Here is a 17,499-nt window from a genome sequence, read left to right as displayed (position 1 = left end):
AGGTCATGTCATCAGAATGGAAGAAAACATTCCAGCTCTGAAGGTATTCGACGCAGTACCCACTGCGAGAAGCAGAGGAAGAGGAAGACCTCCACTCCATTGAAAGGACCAGGTGAAAAAGGACCTGGTTTCGCTCGGTTCCTCCCAAACGCGGACAGTGAAGAAGGAACTGTTGAGTTGTTTCCACCTCAAAGTTCCGCCTTACTGCGTGGACGCAAAAATTTCAATTGCCCGTTAAAAGCCCCAAAACTAGGGAGAGGCCAACCTTACGAGGGTTCCGCTGTGGCCTAGCACCCATACCAGGCTTATCACAAGGATAGCGATGCTATTGGTAGCGAGGTTAGGCACTCTTTGAACACATTGTTAATGAGTTAAAGGCTAGTATTGCCGCTCTGCTATCTGGATGGATTTTCACTTCTCTGAAGGAGGCTGCACTCCGGAGCAGTAAATCTACTGCTACCTTAATAGCTGCAACCTCGGACTAGAAGACACTGCAATAGTCAGGAAGTCTGAAAATGGTGCTGATAGAGAGCTCCTTCCACCAACCTTTCCCCATCCTTGAAGAAGCTCACTGCCCTTCTCCTCCAACGGCTTCTTCCCACTCACAACTCCCTCACCGGTATAAGAGTAGAGAAGGAGCCGCCAGAATTCGGTTTAGCGACTCCATGATTCAAATGATCCGGTATGAAATCAAGGTGAGTGAGGATTTCCGAGTGTTTAGACCCGTGTTCTTTTAGGAATTCAGCAGCCTAATATTTTGCACCCGCAAAGTTTAAGGGGTTATATACCTTTTTTAATTTCAAAAAATCGAATTTTTTTTTATTGCTTTATCTTAAAAAACAACTCCTTGAGAACATTTTGTCAAATTTTCATAGAGATTCGAGCAGTAGAAAAAAAGTTACAGCACTTCTAACCGCGCGCCTCGTCGCGGCCCCAAACCCGAGCGGTTTCGCTTTAAACGTGAATATCTCGAATTGGTGTTTTGTTTGAAAAATGACTTTGCTGTGACATGGATTGGCGGGAAACTACTGAACCGATTTTCTTAAAATTTTTTTTAAATGTTCGTAATGAAAGTTTTCTGTGCTTGAACGATCGACTTTTTACGCACAAACTTTTTTTCGCCGAAATGATTTTTTTTAGTGAATTTCTAGTGACCAAAAAGTTCATTTTTTGCATAAAACATCCCGTGTGCACAAAAAGTAATCATAAAAACGTTCTTTCAATCACTAATGAAATTTGTTTACTCTTTTGGTTCCAGTTGACTTGTTCGACCTGGGGAATTGTCACCGCAAGGCTCTGCCAAAAAACGGTCTCTAAGGGAAACAGCCACCCCTTAAAAACTATTTGATATTTTTCCAAGAAATTTCGCACAAACATTGTTAATAAAGTGTACTATCAAAAAATAAAAACCTTCGTGTAATGAAATAATTGCTACATAGGTAAAAAAAATCCAAATTTTCCTTTTTTTCTTCGACAAAGAAGGTATATAACCCCTTAACGATAACCAAGAAGAAATGGCAACATCTGCAGAATCTAAAAACTTTGATTCCAGCAGACTGCCATTACTCTTATGATAATATATCTTTTGAATAATTAATTTTTGAATAAATAATAATTAAACATTATCTTCATTTTTTGACTTGAATGAAATATGAAAAACTTGCAATTGTTTTTATTTAAAATAAAAAATTTAAATTGATCATACGTTATTTGTTTAATAAATAAAATTTCTTTATTTTTTCTTTAGTTTTATCTAAAATATTCCTATAGTTTTATGATTCAGTTTTTGGCTTCTCCTGCAAACCTACGAAAAGTGATGTTACGTTATTTTCAGGTGACGATATGTATATGTATATAAAATTGCTTGGATTTCGATCTTCTGATTGACGTTTTACACCTTAAGGGGCTACATACGTCCAGAATTTTCAAAAAATTGATTTTTATTTTTTATAGTTTAGGCGTGTTTCTGTGTAAGTCGATTGTAAAAATTCCCCATAGATACAAAGTTATGGTAGAAAATCAGACCGCCCGACGAGAGTTTAATGCACACACGTAGCTGTCCTTCGTTTGAGGCACATGAAAGTTTAAACGCGTTTTTCTCGTACTTTCCCCGGCACGGTCTGCATGATAACTCATATAGTTTTCAACATTTTTTGATGTAATTTTTTTTAATATTGGAAAATGTTTTCTCTATAGTCTGTCGAGCCGGATTTTCGATATTTTTATTAAAAAATTTTATAAACATAATTAAAGTGTGACATTTATGACGTACAACGCATACTTTTTTTCTAAATTCTCTAAATTGGAAAATTTTTCGAAATTAAAAAATTCGGCTCGAAAGACTATAACTACAACTTCATTTTACAAGATTTTTTTTTTTTATTTTTACATATAGAAACGATGTTGAACGTTTACTTCTTTCAAGTGTCTTTATTCAACTCACTCTTTACAAAAATTCTTATTAGCTATAAGCTTAACTATTTTACAGTAATATTAATGAGTGTAAGAGAGAGTAGAGGTAATAATGTATGTTCGGGAATATGTTGTATGTATGTTTAGTGTGGGGGAGAACGTGTGGGTGTAGAGTTGGAGAAAGTATGTAAAGTGTGAGTGGGAGTAGTTTAAATAAGAGTAAGCATAGGTAATTAAATATAAGAGTAAGACTAAGTTAGAATCAAGAGTACGATTAGAATAAGTATAGGTAAAGTATATAGGGCTATTATGTAACTCCTCCACCCTTAAGTTATTTGTGTCCTCGCAAATATTTAGTTTGCAAGGTATTTAATTTATTTAGAGTTATTGAAAATTTTTAAATTTAAATTAAATGAAATTACAATAAAATTAGTTAACATTTTCATTGTTCAAATTATATTTTCGTTTAAATTGACTTTTGTAATATTTTATTTTTCTATTATTCGAAGAATCCACAACATAATTACCTTGGCGAAAATAATTTTCAAGTTTCTTATATTTAGGTTTAGTTTCCGCAATTTGCCTATTAAATACAATGTTTTCTATTTGATTTGGTTCAGCCTTTCTACTTTTATTCAGTTTATTTACCCTTTGAATTTTTTGTTGTTCAAACTCTTTACATAATTCATTTATCTCTTCTTTGTCAAAGTTTTTTATTATAAAATCAATTGGTCGCTTTGTTTGTGGTAGAATGAATTGTTCTATTATATGCGTTAAAAATTTCAAAAAGTTTGTCGTCCAAATCTTTCGTTTTATGGCTAGTGTCTGCTTCTAATACCCTTAGATGCTCATTAAGTGTACCGTGTAATCTTTCAATGTCAGAATTACCTGTCTTTAGGTACGGCGTAGTTACGTGAGACTCAATATTTTGTTCACTTAAAAATAATTTAACAGCGCTGTGTAATATACAACGATCGTTTATTGATTTTAAAGCTGCTATTATTGCAATCCAATTTCTATCATTTAATTTATGAAATGTTGCATACTTTGAGAATTTATCTATGGTGGTGAGATACATTTTATTCCTACAAGGGTACCAAATGTCTATATGGACTATGTCATTGAGGTGTGTAGGGGTTTCTGTAATTTGGTAGGGAAGTTTTAGGGGATTTCTGTCGTGCTTAGCTATAGTGCAAATTGAACAATTATTAATATAAAGTGTTATTGTTTTATAAAGCTTCGGGTAAAAGTATTTATTCTTTAACTCTAAAAATACTTCTTGTATGCCTCGGTGGTTATTTCGAAGATGCTCATTTTCAATGATAGTCAATATATCGTTTTTGTCAGTAATTTCATATTTCATATTTGATCGATACATTGTCAAAGACCTGTTACCGAATTTACGAACAAAAACACTTTGAAACGCGATAAAAAGATCATTTTCGCAATAGATACACATGATGCCTTTGTCTATTAATATACCTTGCATAATATTGCAAAGATCAGATTCCGGAGTAATTTCTACGTGATTTTGAATCTTTTTGTTTACAATTTTTACTACACATTTTTCTTTCTCTCCATAACTTAAGTATATTTGATTTTTGTAATAATTGATTGCTTTTTCTGTTATAAATATATAATCCAAGTTATCTTCAAATGCGCTATGTATTGTTGCCGCTGTTGACATAATGTCAACTCGTTCATCACTTTCTCTATTAACTTTGTTTTCTTCACGTAATTGGCTATTAAAAATATTTACATTTCCTAAATGTTTAACTTCATCTTTTACACAGTATCTACTTAGAACATCAGCGACTGTGTTATCTTTGCCTTTAATATGTGATATATCAAAGTCGTACTCATTAAGTAGGATTTTCCACCTTTGTAGTTTCATATTTGGTTCTCTAAAATTATGTAGCCAAACCAATGGTCGGTGGTCAGTCTGAATTAGAAATTTGCGACCGTACAGATATGTGCGAAAATGTTTCACTGAGCAGACAACAGCAAGGGCTTCTTTTTCTATGGTTGAGTAGCGAATTTCATGGTCAGACAACGTTCGAGACGCGTAGCAAATTGGGTGGCCTTGTTGGCTTAAAACTGACCCAATTGCGAATTGTGAAGCATCAGTTGTAAGGATGAACTTTTTATTAAAATCTGGGGCTTGTAACACTGGCTCACTAGTAATAAGTTTTTTTTTAACGTTTCAAATGAATTTAGGAATTCTTGGCTTCTATAATCCAATACAGCATTTTGCTTTAAAAGACGAACCATGGGGAATGCAACTTTCGCATAGTGTCGCATAAATTTGCGGTAATAACCGGTGATTCCTAAAAATCTTTTGATTTCCTTTATGTTTGAAGGTGGTTGCATTCTGTTTATTGCTTCAATTTTTGAGGGATCAGGTTTAATACCTTCACCTGTTACAAGGTGTCCTAAAAATTTTGTGGTCAATGCAGCAAAATGACATTTATATATTTGTATCTTTAAATTTGTATCTCGTAAAGTGCTAAATATTTTTTTAATGGACTCTATGTGTTCCTGAAAACTTGTGGAAAATATCAAAACATCATCTAGGTATACAACGCAAATTTTATTTATGTGATTTCTTAATACATGATTTATTAATCGTTGAAATGTTGCAGGGGCTGTTTTAAGGCCAAATGGCATACGATTAAATTCGTAATGGCCACTTGCAGTTGAAAAAGCTGCCTTAGCCCTATCGTCGGGGTGCACTTCAATCTGGTGGTATCCCTTAGCAAGATCAATTGTGCTGAAATAACAGCATTTTCCCAACTTATCAAATCAATCTTCTATATTTGGAAGTGGGAACTTGTCGTCTACTGTTTGTTCATTTAGTTTTCTGTAGTCAATTACAATTCGCCATTTTTGTTTACCACTGTTATCTGGTTTTTTGAGCACAACCCATAATGGGGAATTGTAAGGATTACAACTCGAAGATATAACATTTTGCGTTAGCATTTCCTGTATTTGCCTGTCCACTTCTGCCCGATGTACGACAGGGTACCTATACAGTTTACTATATATAGGAGTGTCAGTTTTTGTATTAATTCGATGACGAATTTCACTACTGAAAGATAAGTTTTCACCATCTTTATAAAAAATATCTTTAAATTTATTTACAACAGTCTTTAAAACTTCTTGATCTTTAGAATTTAAATGATTAGGAAACATACTAAGTGACGAATGTTCTACTATTTCTTTTTCTTCATTAATAAATATTTCCAAATGTTTATTTTTTTGATAATCATCTACTGTTAATTCTTCTTCTTCGCAAAAATAAATTGGTAATGTTGCATCTTTTGTTATTAAAACTCTATTCTCGTAGTCGATTTTACAACTCAAATTAAGCAATATATTGTCGCCTATTAGACCATCAAAGTAGTTATGAAATTTAAATTCTAGGAAATTAACATTAAAATTTGGTATATGAAATTCTTTAAACAATGGAAATCTATACTGTACGTCTGTAGTAACAGTTCGATTTATAACTTTTAAAGTAATAGAACGTGATTTTATTCTCCATTTGGGATTACAAATATTTGGGTTTATGATACTAAATTCTGCACCTGTATCTATTATGAACTTAAGTTGCGATTAGTTCTGTATGTTTGGTTGCTGTAGTTGCTATTAAAACTGGGTTGAGTAGAAGAGTTTAGTGTTGCACTGTTTGAGTTATTTTGTCGTTGACTGTTATTAATGTTATTGTTGTTGTTCTGTTGTCTATGCTGTTGACTAAATGTATCGTTTGCTCTATTGCTCTAATTGAATAGCTGACTATTCTGTTGATTAACATAATTGCTCATATTAGCTTCTCTGTTATAATTATTATGTTGCCTATGAGAAGATAAATTCATGTTATTAACATTATGTTCACAGTTATTCTTTCTATGAGCTGTTTGGTGATGTTTATAGTTCCAGTAACCATTTGATTTTATAATTTCATATGCGTCTTTTAAAGTTTTTGGATTCCTGCTTACAATAATGCTTTTGACAGGCTCGGGTAACCATATTTAAATGAGTTTAAAGAAATCCTAGCATTGCTTTCACTATTTATACTAGAAGAGCTATTGCCACAAAAAGTTGATGCGTTATTTAACCGACATAATAAAGTATTAAGGGAATTATAAAAACTTGTAGAAGTACATCTACAAATTCTAATTTTATCAATAAGTTCATCGACTGAATTCTTTTCGCCATGATTATCTATAAGGACTTTTCTAATTTCTGGCCATGAAAGTGGATTTCCATTAATTAAAATGGATCTTCTAGCACTTCCAATAATTTTATCTTTAATCTGGCCAACTAACAGAATTTTATATTCTTCATCAGTAAAACTGTCTAACATTGGACACATGTAAGCTATACGCTGTACAAAATTTAATAGTGCATCTCTGTTTCCGTCATATGGAGGAATGCTATTTATGTTGGTGGAAATGAGCTTAAACTTTACGTTAATGTTTAAACTATCCATATTTGCTAAACTAAATTAAATAAAATGCCAAATAAATGGATAAATTTTACTTTTTTAAAACTACGAGCGTTAACGTGTATGTACATAAAGGTGTGTTTGTATTGCTCTTAATGCAAATTATATACGAGTACATACGTATCCATATGCACCTACAGTTGTCCACAAAAAAATAGGAGTGGCCACATGAGAAAAACGAATTGTTATTTTTCATTAACAAAAATGTTTGTTTTTTTCAAAATTTTTGCACAATGTAATTTGTTAAAGATCTATTAATATTTCCAGATTTCATTTATTTCAATTAAGTATAAGCAAAATTTTATATCGCAGCTTATATCAAGTAAACTAAAAAACTAGTTCCACAAAAAAATAGGAGTATTTTATAAAATACGTGACCGTTCTATATTTTTAATATAAAATGCTTCCAAAGTTTCACAAAATGTTAAAATAATTAATTTTCCGTTGAATAACCTCGATTTTTTTAACACAGCATCACATCTCCGAGGCATGGAGTCTATGATATCCTGGCAACGCTTTATTGGTATTCCTTTGGAAGTCTCTTCCACTACTTGTCATAAATCTCTCGAATTGATTGGTTTCTCTTCAGCTACTTTCTTCTTGATATATGTCCACAGGTTTTCAATGGGGTTGAGGTCAGGAGACTAAGCAGATCACCACATAACCTCAACTCCGTTGACCCTAAACCATTTTTTTGCGGACTTGCTATTATGTTTAGAGTCATTATCCCGTTGATATACCCATATCAATGGCATATTCCATGAGGCATGTGTTAACTTTACCTCATATAATATTTTGACATATACCCTTTGGTCATTGATGGCTTCAATTAAGTGAATTGGACCAACACCACAATGGGAAAAACGACCACGTACCATGATTTGGCATCGTTATGTATAACGGTTTTTGTGGTAAACCGGGGATTATATTCTGAGTTAGGGGGACGTCGGACAAAGTTCCTAGAGCCTGTACTACCAAGTAACTCAACTTTGGATCCGTCTGACCACAATATGTTTCGCCATTTAGACGCGGGTCAGGAGCCATGCTCTTTTGCAAATTATATGCGGGCTTCCTTGTGTTTCTTTTTTAATGGGGGTCTTTTTCGTGGACTTCTGGCAAATAATTTGTTCTGCTCCAAACGCCTACGAACAGTTTCAGTATTAACTGACAAATTTAGTTCGTCATGGATGCTCCTGGCTGAAGCAAAAGGATTAATTTTGTAGTAGCGTACTATATTGCGATCGTCTGAAGTAGATGTTTTCCGCTTTTGTCTACGAGTTTCTTTTTTGTTTCTATAATTAAAGGCATTTGCTATCATTTGAGAAGAGCATTTTACGATTTTTTGGATCTCTTTATAAGTTTTTCCTAGTTTTCTCAATTTTTTTTATCGTTTTCCGCTTTTCCTCTGTATAATGATTTCCTTTACCCACAGGAAAAAAACACAATGATTAAATAAAATAATAACTAATTAAAATTGCTGCTAGATTATGGAACTATATCTACTTTTCTAGTTTTGTGAAAATTTTTTATGTTAAGGACAATTTTGAAAACGAAATATCTAACACTCCTATTTTTTTGTGGAAAGCAATAATAAGTGTCTCCGAGAACTAGCAAAGCAGAACTAGAATAGCAATCGTCACAATAAAAATTTGTTTTGTATTTTAATGCTAGTATCCCGTTATGTGTACCGTTATTGTTTCGTGTCATTTACATGTGATTTAAAAAAGTTATGCAACCAAACACATTTTTCAGATTGGCACTCCTATTATTTTGTGGACAACTGTATATGTATGTACATAAGTGTGACGAACTTTCTCTTGACTTCCAATTGCTTCTCCTTCCAAGATTTGCTGCAGCGTTGATGAAGGTGATGAATTCGGCCAAAGGTGACCTTGAGTTCTTGACGAGAGGGAAAAAAATGTGCTGTTCTCTTGTGCTCTAACTATACATCTCCATGCAAGCGTTGTACTGCTCTGATTTGTTTTTGCAGTTTCCTTTTTTCTTACTGCCTTCGTTGTCGTGTAATAACTTCAATACCTCTCTTGTTGTTCCTGCTTTTTATTCGTTGTTTTTTTATTGGTTAATTTTGATTTGGTTACTTTTTTTTCTGTTCTACCGTAAGCTCTCTTTGAGTGCCAGAAATTCGAAATTCGAATACTCGTAGAATGATTTCTCTCTAAAACGGATTATTTACTGTTTTTTGAAACGGTTTCTTGATTACAGTTTTTTTCTTTTCTTACAATTATATCGAAAAAAATTGTTTTTAATTTCTTTTGGATTTCGATATAACAAAAGTTCTTATTTAAACATTTTGTCGTTTTCATTACTTTTTATTTTTTTATTTTTTAAGTAATTTATTTTTCTTAAATTTTCTTTCCGAAAATATGTATGTTCTTCAGCTTTCCTCTTTTCGAGTCACGTTAATCACAATAAATTTGATTTTAAAACACGTGCTCTTTTCGAACGTTATGTCTTTATGTAATTAACTTTTTGTTTTAAATTTTTTTCCAAAACTTTTTATTTTAAATTTTGTTTAAAAACTTTTTATTTTAAATTTGCAGTGCGTGTGAGGTTCGCAATTGACTGCGCCAGAAACGATGTTGAACGTTTACTTTTTTCAAGTGTCTTTATTCAACTCACTCTTTACAAAAATTCTTATTAGCTATAAGCTTAACTATTTTACAGTAATATTAATGAGTGTAAGAGAGAGTAGAGGTAATAATGTATGTTCGGGAATATGTTGTATGTATGTTTAGTGTGGGGGAGAACGTGTGGGTGTAGAGTTGGAGAAAGTATGTAAAGTGTGAGTGGGAGTAGTTTAAATAAGAGTAAGCATAGGTAATTAAATATAAGAGTAAGACTAAGTTAGAATCAAGAGTACGATTAGAATAAGTATAGATAAAGTATATAGGGCTATTATGTAACTATATCCATCAACACAGAGAACGTACATTTATAGACATTTATAGAGAAGGTTCAAGGTGTGCCAATTGTCAAAATGTTCTTCATTTTGGAGGGGTTGAGTTTTCTATTAGCGGATTTCACCAATATTTAACATGAAGGGGTCGAAAATAGCATAATTGAGCATTTTCAGTGTTAAATGAGAAAAATAATGTTAATTTTAATGTTTAGAAATGTACGCTTACAGATTCGCGTATTTACAATGCACCAACGGCTATGGATATAATTTATGGATATTCTCCATATATTTGATAACAAACCTATGTATGTAAAGGGTGATTTTTTAAGAGCTTGATAACTTTTTTAAAAAAAAAAACGCATAAAATTTGCAAAATCTCATCGGTTCTTTATTTGAAACGTTAGATTGGTTCATGACATTTACTTTTTGAAGATAATTTCATTTAAATGTTGACCGCGGCTGCGTCTTAGGTGGTCCATTCGGAAAGTCCAATTTTGGGCAACTTTTTCGAGCATTTCGGCCGGAATAGCCCGAATTTCTTCGGAAATGTTGTCTTCCAAAGCTGGAATAGTTGCTGGCTTATTTCTGTAGACTTTAGACTTGACGTAGCCCCACAAAAAATAGTCTAAAGGCGTTAAATCGCATGATCTTGGTGGCCAACTTACGGGTCCATTTCTTGAGATGAATTGTTGTCCGAAGTTTTCCCTCAAAATGGCCATAGAATCGCGAGCTGTGTGGCATGTAGCGCCATCTTGTTGAAACCACATGTCAACCAAGTTCAGTTCTTCCATTTTTGGCAACAAAAAGTTTGTTAGCATCGAACGATAGCGATCGCCATTCACCGTAACGTTGCGTCCAACAGCATCTTTGAAAAAATACGGTCCAATGATTCCACCAGCGTACAAACCACACCAAACAGTGCATTTTTCGGGATGCATGGGCAGTTCTTGAACGGCTTCTGGTTGCTCTTCACCCCAAATGCGGCAATTTTGCTTATTTACGTAGCCATTCAACCAGAAATGAGCCTCATCGCTGAACAAAACACGCGCGCGAAACACATTTCGAACCGAACACTGATTTTGGTAATAAAATTCAATGATTTGCAAGCGTTGCTCGTTAGTAAGTCTATTCATGATGAAATGTCAAAGCATACTGAGCATCTTTCTCTTTGACACCATGTCTGAAATCCCACGTGATCTGTCAAATACTAATGCATGAAAATCCTAACCTCAAAAAAATCACCCGTTATATATGTGCAATTTGACCTATTTAATGATAAATTCCATTAAATCTGTGGGAATTTATAATAAAGTCATATTTTCATTATTACCTAAATAAATAAATATGTACATACATATGTACGAGTATACTATATTGGACCTTAAAGGTTTTGATAACATTTTGAAGACCAAGCCGACGCACATATTCGCATATGGATGCAATTATGTGTACATATAAACAGATTTTTAAAAACCATACCCGTAATGATAATTTTTTTTTGATAAAATTCCGTTTTGATAAAATCTTAAAAGATTATGTATATGCATATAATTATGTGTACATGTAAACAGATTTCAAAAAGCGTACGCATAAAGTTCACATATTCACATACATATGTATGTAATTTTGTGTTCATGTAAACAAATTTGAAAGAATCATTCGCATAATGTTTGTAAATTTGTCTACACACAGCGTAAATATGTATGTTTGTGTGTGAGCTTGCATACTTATCGACGCATATTTTTACAAGTCGCGATATTTCAGAACTACAAAATATTTTTTACATTCCCATTTTACATTACATGCCAATCCCAGTTATGTGCCACAATCAAAGATACAGATGTTTGTGGTTTGTAAAAATAAAAATATAATATGGCATATAAGCCAGTTTGCATACTTAAACGAGTGGTACTTAAAACAATAGTTTCTATGTATTAAAAAAAAAAAAGCCCGTGAGATGCAGCAAAATATAATATAGGCTGTTAAGAGTGATGAGGGAGGGATTTGATTTTCATTTAAGCGGAGTACTACTTAGCCGGGATTGACTGTACACATAAATCAGAGGAATATTGAATATTTTCTTGACTTGAAAATCGACAAATAAACTATGTTGGCAATTTTATTCTAGATATATATTTGCGGGGTTGTCACTTTTTCCTTCCATAAAAGTTTAGAAATATAATCAAATTTATGAATTTTAGCTTTTTCGTCGCGAAAAGACGCTTGTGGGCATGGCATCTTCGGGGAGATGTAATGGCGTCTGCTTTTATGAATGAATCGAATATGCTTTTTGAAAGTACGTTTGCGTTCATGAATGAAAATTTTGTTGTGTAATTTATTATAAATTTTGACGTCGGCAATTTGGCTGCCATGCGTACGCATATATTATTTGTGTGAGAATGTCATACGTACATATGTACATACATATTTATATTGCTGATAAATGATAATATCTTGATTTGAAATTGATTTGTACTTGCTTACGTATCTGTAGGATAGATGCGTATGAAAGTTTTAACTGATAAGAGGTGTGATTTCGAAATATTATTGTAATATATTATGTTTTTAGGATATTACGATAATATTTCATATACATGCATAAGAAATTATATTATATTATCAAAGATAAAAAATATTTAAAAAATTGCTTTTATTTGCACATTATTTACAAATATAGCTTGGAGAATTGCATAATTTAATAATAATGTTATCAATTTTGCATGAATTCACAAAAATTCGCAAAATCATATTCATATCAATTGTTATGATAGCACGTAAACGTATAAAAATATAAGCCAGAAGGCCAACAGGCATCTGTAACAGCAATGTATATTTCTGAGCATAATTTTCATTGAATTCTCTGCTCTGTTCACTCATTTCTGTTAAAGTTTCTCCTGCCGAGCCAAAAGTGGTGAAATCCACTAATAATGGCTCTTGACAGTTCACACGCTTGTCTCTATAAATATACGTTCTCTGATCAACATTTGAAGGATAAATGATGCAGACCGTGGAGCAACTTTTTTTCATTGTACTTTGGGTCACGTGATAATTTATGTACTAATTTTTGTAAAGAAAAATTAAAATAAATTTTTTTATAAACTTTAAGTACCAATAAACATTGTATAAAATTTCTTTGTATTTATTTCTATTGTTATCCCTTCTGAAAACAGTTTTTCTTTTAGCGCATTTTTGGTGCTGCTGGTCGTATGTAACCCCTTAAGGTATTTCCCTCGCTTTGGTTCTTGCAAGCTGCAAAAGTACAAGGTGTGCTCCAAAGTAAATAAACTTTTTGAATCTAGCGCCCCCTGGTGTCGACTAGTGCGTTAGAATCTGCTATCTTTATCGATTGTCCAGTGAGAATTTCATGACATTTCACCGACTGGAAGTGCAGTTATTGCGTTTTAAGTGTCAGTATGGTCATGTTATCGGTGCGAAAATGAGCCTCGAACAAAGAGCCAACATTAAATTTTGTTTTAAAATTGGTGAAACTTTTACCGAAACATTTCAATTGATGAAACAAGTTTATGGCGACGATTACCTATCCCGTAGCAGAGTGCACGAGTAGTTTCAACGTTTTCAAAGTGGTCGTGAGGACATAAATGACGATCAACATGTGGGCCAATCAAAATCCATGATCACCGGAAACTCCATCGAAACTGTGCGTGAATTCATCAAAAATCAGCCGAAATCGTCATTGAAGTTCATGGAAATGGAATTTAACATCTCTAAAACATGCATTTATCGCATTTTGACCGAACATTTGGGCTTACGAAAGGTGTGTGCACGGTTTGTTCCGCACAAATTGACTGATGACCAAAAATTGCTCAGAATCCAACATTCGAAGGACGTCATTAAAGAGGTCAAAAAGGACAAAAACTTCCTTTACAATATTGTGACAGGTGATGAAACGTGGTGTTTCCAATGTGATCACGAAACGAAACGCCAGAGTGCTGAATGGAAGGCACCAGACGAGCCCAAACCCAAAAAATCGCGCATGGGGAAGTCAAAAGTGAAGACAATGCTTATTTGTTTTTATGATTCCAAGGGTATTGTCCACAAAGAATTTGTTCCACCCGGCCGACGTGATCGGCCCGAATATCGTGAAGATGAAAGTTGGCGTTTGTTACACGATCGACGCTTGTGACCGATTATTTGACCAAAAATCACATTTTAACCATTAACCACTCCTCGTATGTACCTAATATGGCACCGTGCGACTTTTTCCTTTGGAAAAATGGATTTGCCCATGAATAACAAGATGTGTTACTTCATTCGCTTGGGGTACTAAACTAATGTTTATTTTTGGTCTTAGCGAAAGCGTAACATGCTTACACTTCTTTTCATTCATATTTATACGCCAGTTCGCTAGCCATTCTTGACAGAACTTAATTGCTCCGCCAATATTCTTGATGCTAAATTATGGCAATTGTTACGGCTCACTATAGCTGTGTCGTCCACAAAAGTTGAAGTTAATACATTGTTAGTTGTTGGAAGATCTGCAAATATCCCTGTGCTCAAATGTTTTCCTTATTTCGTTAGTAATTCTATTTACTTGCTCTATTGTGCCATGTTTTGCACGAAATCCGAATTGGTTGTATTGGTGGTATTGTATTATTTTCGTGGAGGAAAGGAGACATCTTTGATAGTAATACTTTTTCAAATATTTTAGAAAGCCAGAGTAGAAAACTGATTGGTCTGTATGAAGACCGCTGTGTTAAGTCTTTCACAGGTTTATCTATAAAGATAATCTGCGATTTTTTCCATGAAATTGGATAGTATCCGAAACTAAGTATTGCATTGAAGAGTAAAGAGAGCGCCTCTACAGCAATAATCGATAACTCAATTATTTGTGGGGTAATATTATCATCTCTCGGCGACTTTTTTGGTTTAAGTTCTTTTATGATGCCAATAATTTCAGAAGGTGAAGTCTTAAAAGACTCGAGCGATTCTTTAGCTGTGTTGGGTAAGATTAACAGCTTAAAGTTGTTCTTTAGCAAATTAGGTTGAAATACCTTTTCTAGGTGATTTGCAAAACAATAAGCCTTTCCCTCGTCACTCTAAGCCCAATTTCCACCCAAGTCTCGTATAGGCATATTGGAGTCAGTTGGTGGCTTCATAGACTTTTGGGCTTTCCAAAGGCAATTTTGCCTGTTTAAATTTGGACACAACTTTTTTTATATACATTTCGCTGTTGAATTCTTCCTCACGTTTAAGCGATTTTTTTTGTTTTACGTACAGCAGATTTACATTGAAGCTGAGTGGAAGGGGAGCGATTTATCTGCCATTCACGTCTTGCATACCTTTTTTCGTTTACAAGCTTCTTCTCCATTAGTGATTTTTCTGGGACCAAACGGCTTATAGTTTTTGTTTGGTGTTGCTAACAGTTTGATACAGCTATCGTCCTTTCGGATTAATTAGTCGTGAGCCCCAATACAATGCAAAATGTAATCTCTACCTGCTGAAATCTATGACCTAGCGTTCCAAAAAACTCTTTAAATTGGTGTCTGTAATTTTAAACCGAGGTGGGCAGTATATAGCAGAGAAGTTTAAGTCCCCGCAGCGATTTTTTTTATAGATATTGTTGTAGCTTGTAACTGCGCCGTGGCATGAGATTCTTATGCGTGGTGATTTAATCGTTTTTTAACCAACATTGCTGTTCCACCATGTGCCTTTCCATCTGGGGGATTTGTAACATATATTCTAAATATCGGTATAAAGAAATTGTTTTTATTCGTAAGAAGAGTTTCTGTCAAAATCATAATCTCAATATTATTTTAGTCAAGAAATCTAATAAGCTCCAATTGATGTTGGTTAACATCGTTAGCTTTTCAAATACAAATGTTCAATACACTCATTTTTTACTTTGAAAAGTTTGCAACATTATTTTTTATGATTTGATTATCTCTTGAATCATAAGTAATTTGCATTGTAGACATAAATTGTGTCATATAGTACATCATGTAAGGTTGAAAATCATAGTTTCAACGTTTCCATTTGGTTGGTTTTGGGGCAATTGCATTTGTGCAGTGTTGCCGTTGCCTTTCACCACAATTGCATAGCTCCCTTGTGTAGCATTATTTTTATTAGTACCCGGTTTTGAAACATGGATTTCAAAATTTTCGCTAGGAAGAATATTTATCATTTGATTACGACGTGCTTGAATGCGGACAGACAGTTTCTTTTTTAAGTCTTTATATACAGGGCAACCCCTATAGTTCGCAGTGTGATTACCCCCACAATTACTACATTTTTTTATTTAAATCCTTAAAAGTACATTCTGATGTGGGATGTAAATCACACCACGTAGACCCTACGTAGTTTAATACTAAAACCACCTTTTACCAATTCTTCTTTAACATCATTACAGTCTACCTTTATACCTTTTATGACAGCAACGATTAAAATAAAAGAATATGTATGGCTAAGAAGGTAACACTTTGAAAGTAAATATTTGAACGTCTTATAACCAATTCAGTTTATTCGATGGTTTTTTAGATCGCATGTCCCAAGTTTACACTATTTGCGTAGAGTCTAATTATCTTTGTATTTCTTTGCTATGTTTTTATACTCTTGCTACCTGTTGCTACAGAGTAAATGTAATAGTTTTGTTCACCTAACGGTTGTACGTATCACCTAAAATTAAGCGAGATACATATAGGGTTATGTATATACAAATGACCAGGAAGACGAGAAAATTTGAAATCCAGTCACCCGTCTGTCTGTCAGTCCATCCCTTCGTGCAAGCTGTAGCTTCAGTAAAAATTTAAATATCTTGATGAAATTTGATATGCGGGTTTCTGTACACAAAAAAAATACGAGTACGTAGATGGGCGTAATCGGACCACTGCCACGCTCACAAATCGCCACTAACCGAAAGCATATATAAAAAAAAGCCATAACCAAGCACTAAATTAAGATATAAAACTGTAATTTTGGCAGAGGGGATCGCTGTAGCAAGGTGCCCCTGGGCAAAAAAATTTTGAAAAAGTGGGAATGGCCCCGCCCTCTAATTAGTTTATTGTGCTCAAATATTATAAGAACTCCTACCGGCAGTGTGAAAATGGATAATGTCGGAAGATAAACCCGTTCATTCCCCTTATGACGGTACTGTTAAAACTAAAAACGCAATAAATCAATAACTAATTACACCAAAGACATTAAATTTTACCGATGAGCGGAGCACTGCTCACTATATGGTGAAATGTTATATCTCGGTACTCGACCTCGACTCGATAGTTGTTTCGATGAAATTTGGGCAAAATCAGACTACAATCACGTCTACTTCCCATGTAACACAATTTTAAATTCCATTTGATTATTTCACTTTCCAGTATACAAATCAAGAAATAATTAATATGGCGGGATAAATTGTTGCTCTTATAATTCCTTTAAAGTACGCCACCTCATGACCAAAAATTGTTCAATTGCAACCAAAACTGGTGCCCTAGGTAACGAATATGTGGTTCGGTTAATGTGTGAGATATACAATTGAAATTTATTCTATGTGCCAAATACGGGTTAAATCACTTTACCCCGTTACTTTGATGGGCAAATGCATTTTTCCGAAAAGGAAGAAGTCGCATTTTGCCATATCAGGTGAATAGTTTAAATGTGATTTTTGGTCAAATAATCGTCCTTCGAATGTAAAATTCTGAGCAAT

General features: G+C 33.7%; 2 protein-coding genes across 9 annotated transcripts in view; one reads left to right on the top strand and one right to left on the bottom strand.

The window, feature by feature from the left end:
• Positions 1–17,499, bottom strand: part of LOC125776748 (uncharacterized) — a 251,208-nt gene that overhangs the window by 137,047 nt on the left and 96,662 nt on the right. The window lies entirely within an intron of this gene.
• The window catches only part of LOC105222700 (probable serine/threonine-protein kinase DDB_G0282963), an 84,121-nt gene that overhangs the window by 40,151 nt on the left and 26,471 nt on the right, over positions 1–17,499 (top strand). Inside the window, exon 4 of one of the 8 annotated variants that reach the window (XM_049449670.1) lies at positions 1,259–8,704. The exons of the other annotated variants lie outside the window; for them this stretch is intronic. Within the exon in view, the coding sequence (XP_049305627.1) occupies positions 1,259–1,317 (59 nt within the window). The 3' untranslated portion in view covers positions 1,318–8,704. Of the gene's footprint in view, positions 1–1,258; positions 8,705–17,499 lie in introns of those variants that run through there. 8 annotated transcript variants of the gene reach the window in all.

This window comes from Bactrocera dorsalis, chromosome 1, assembly GCF_023373825.1.
Source record: "Bactrocera dorsalis isolate Fly_Bdor chromosome 1, ASM2337382v1, whole genome shotgun sequence".
Lineage (NCBI taxonomy): Eukaryota > Metazoa > Arthropoda > Insecta > Diptera > Tephritidae > Bactrocera > Bactrocera dorsalis.
This window is presented reverse-complemented; position numbering and strand designations above follow the sequence as displayed.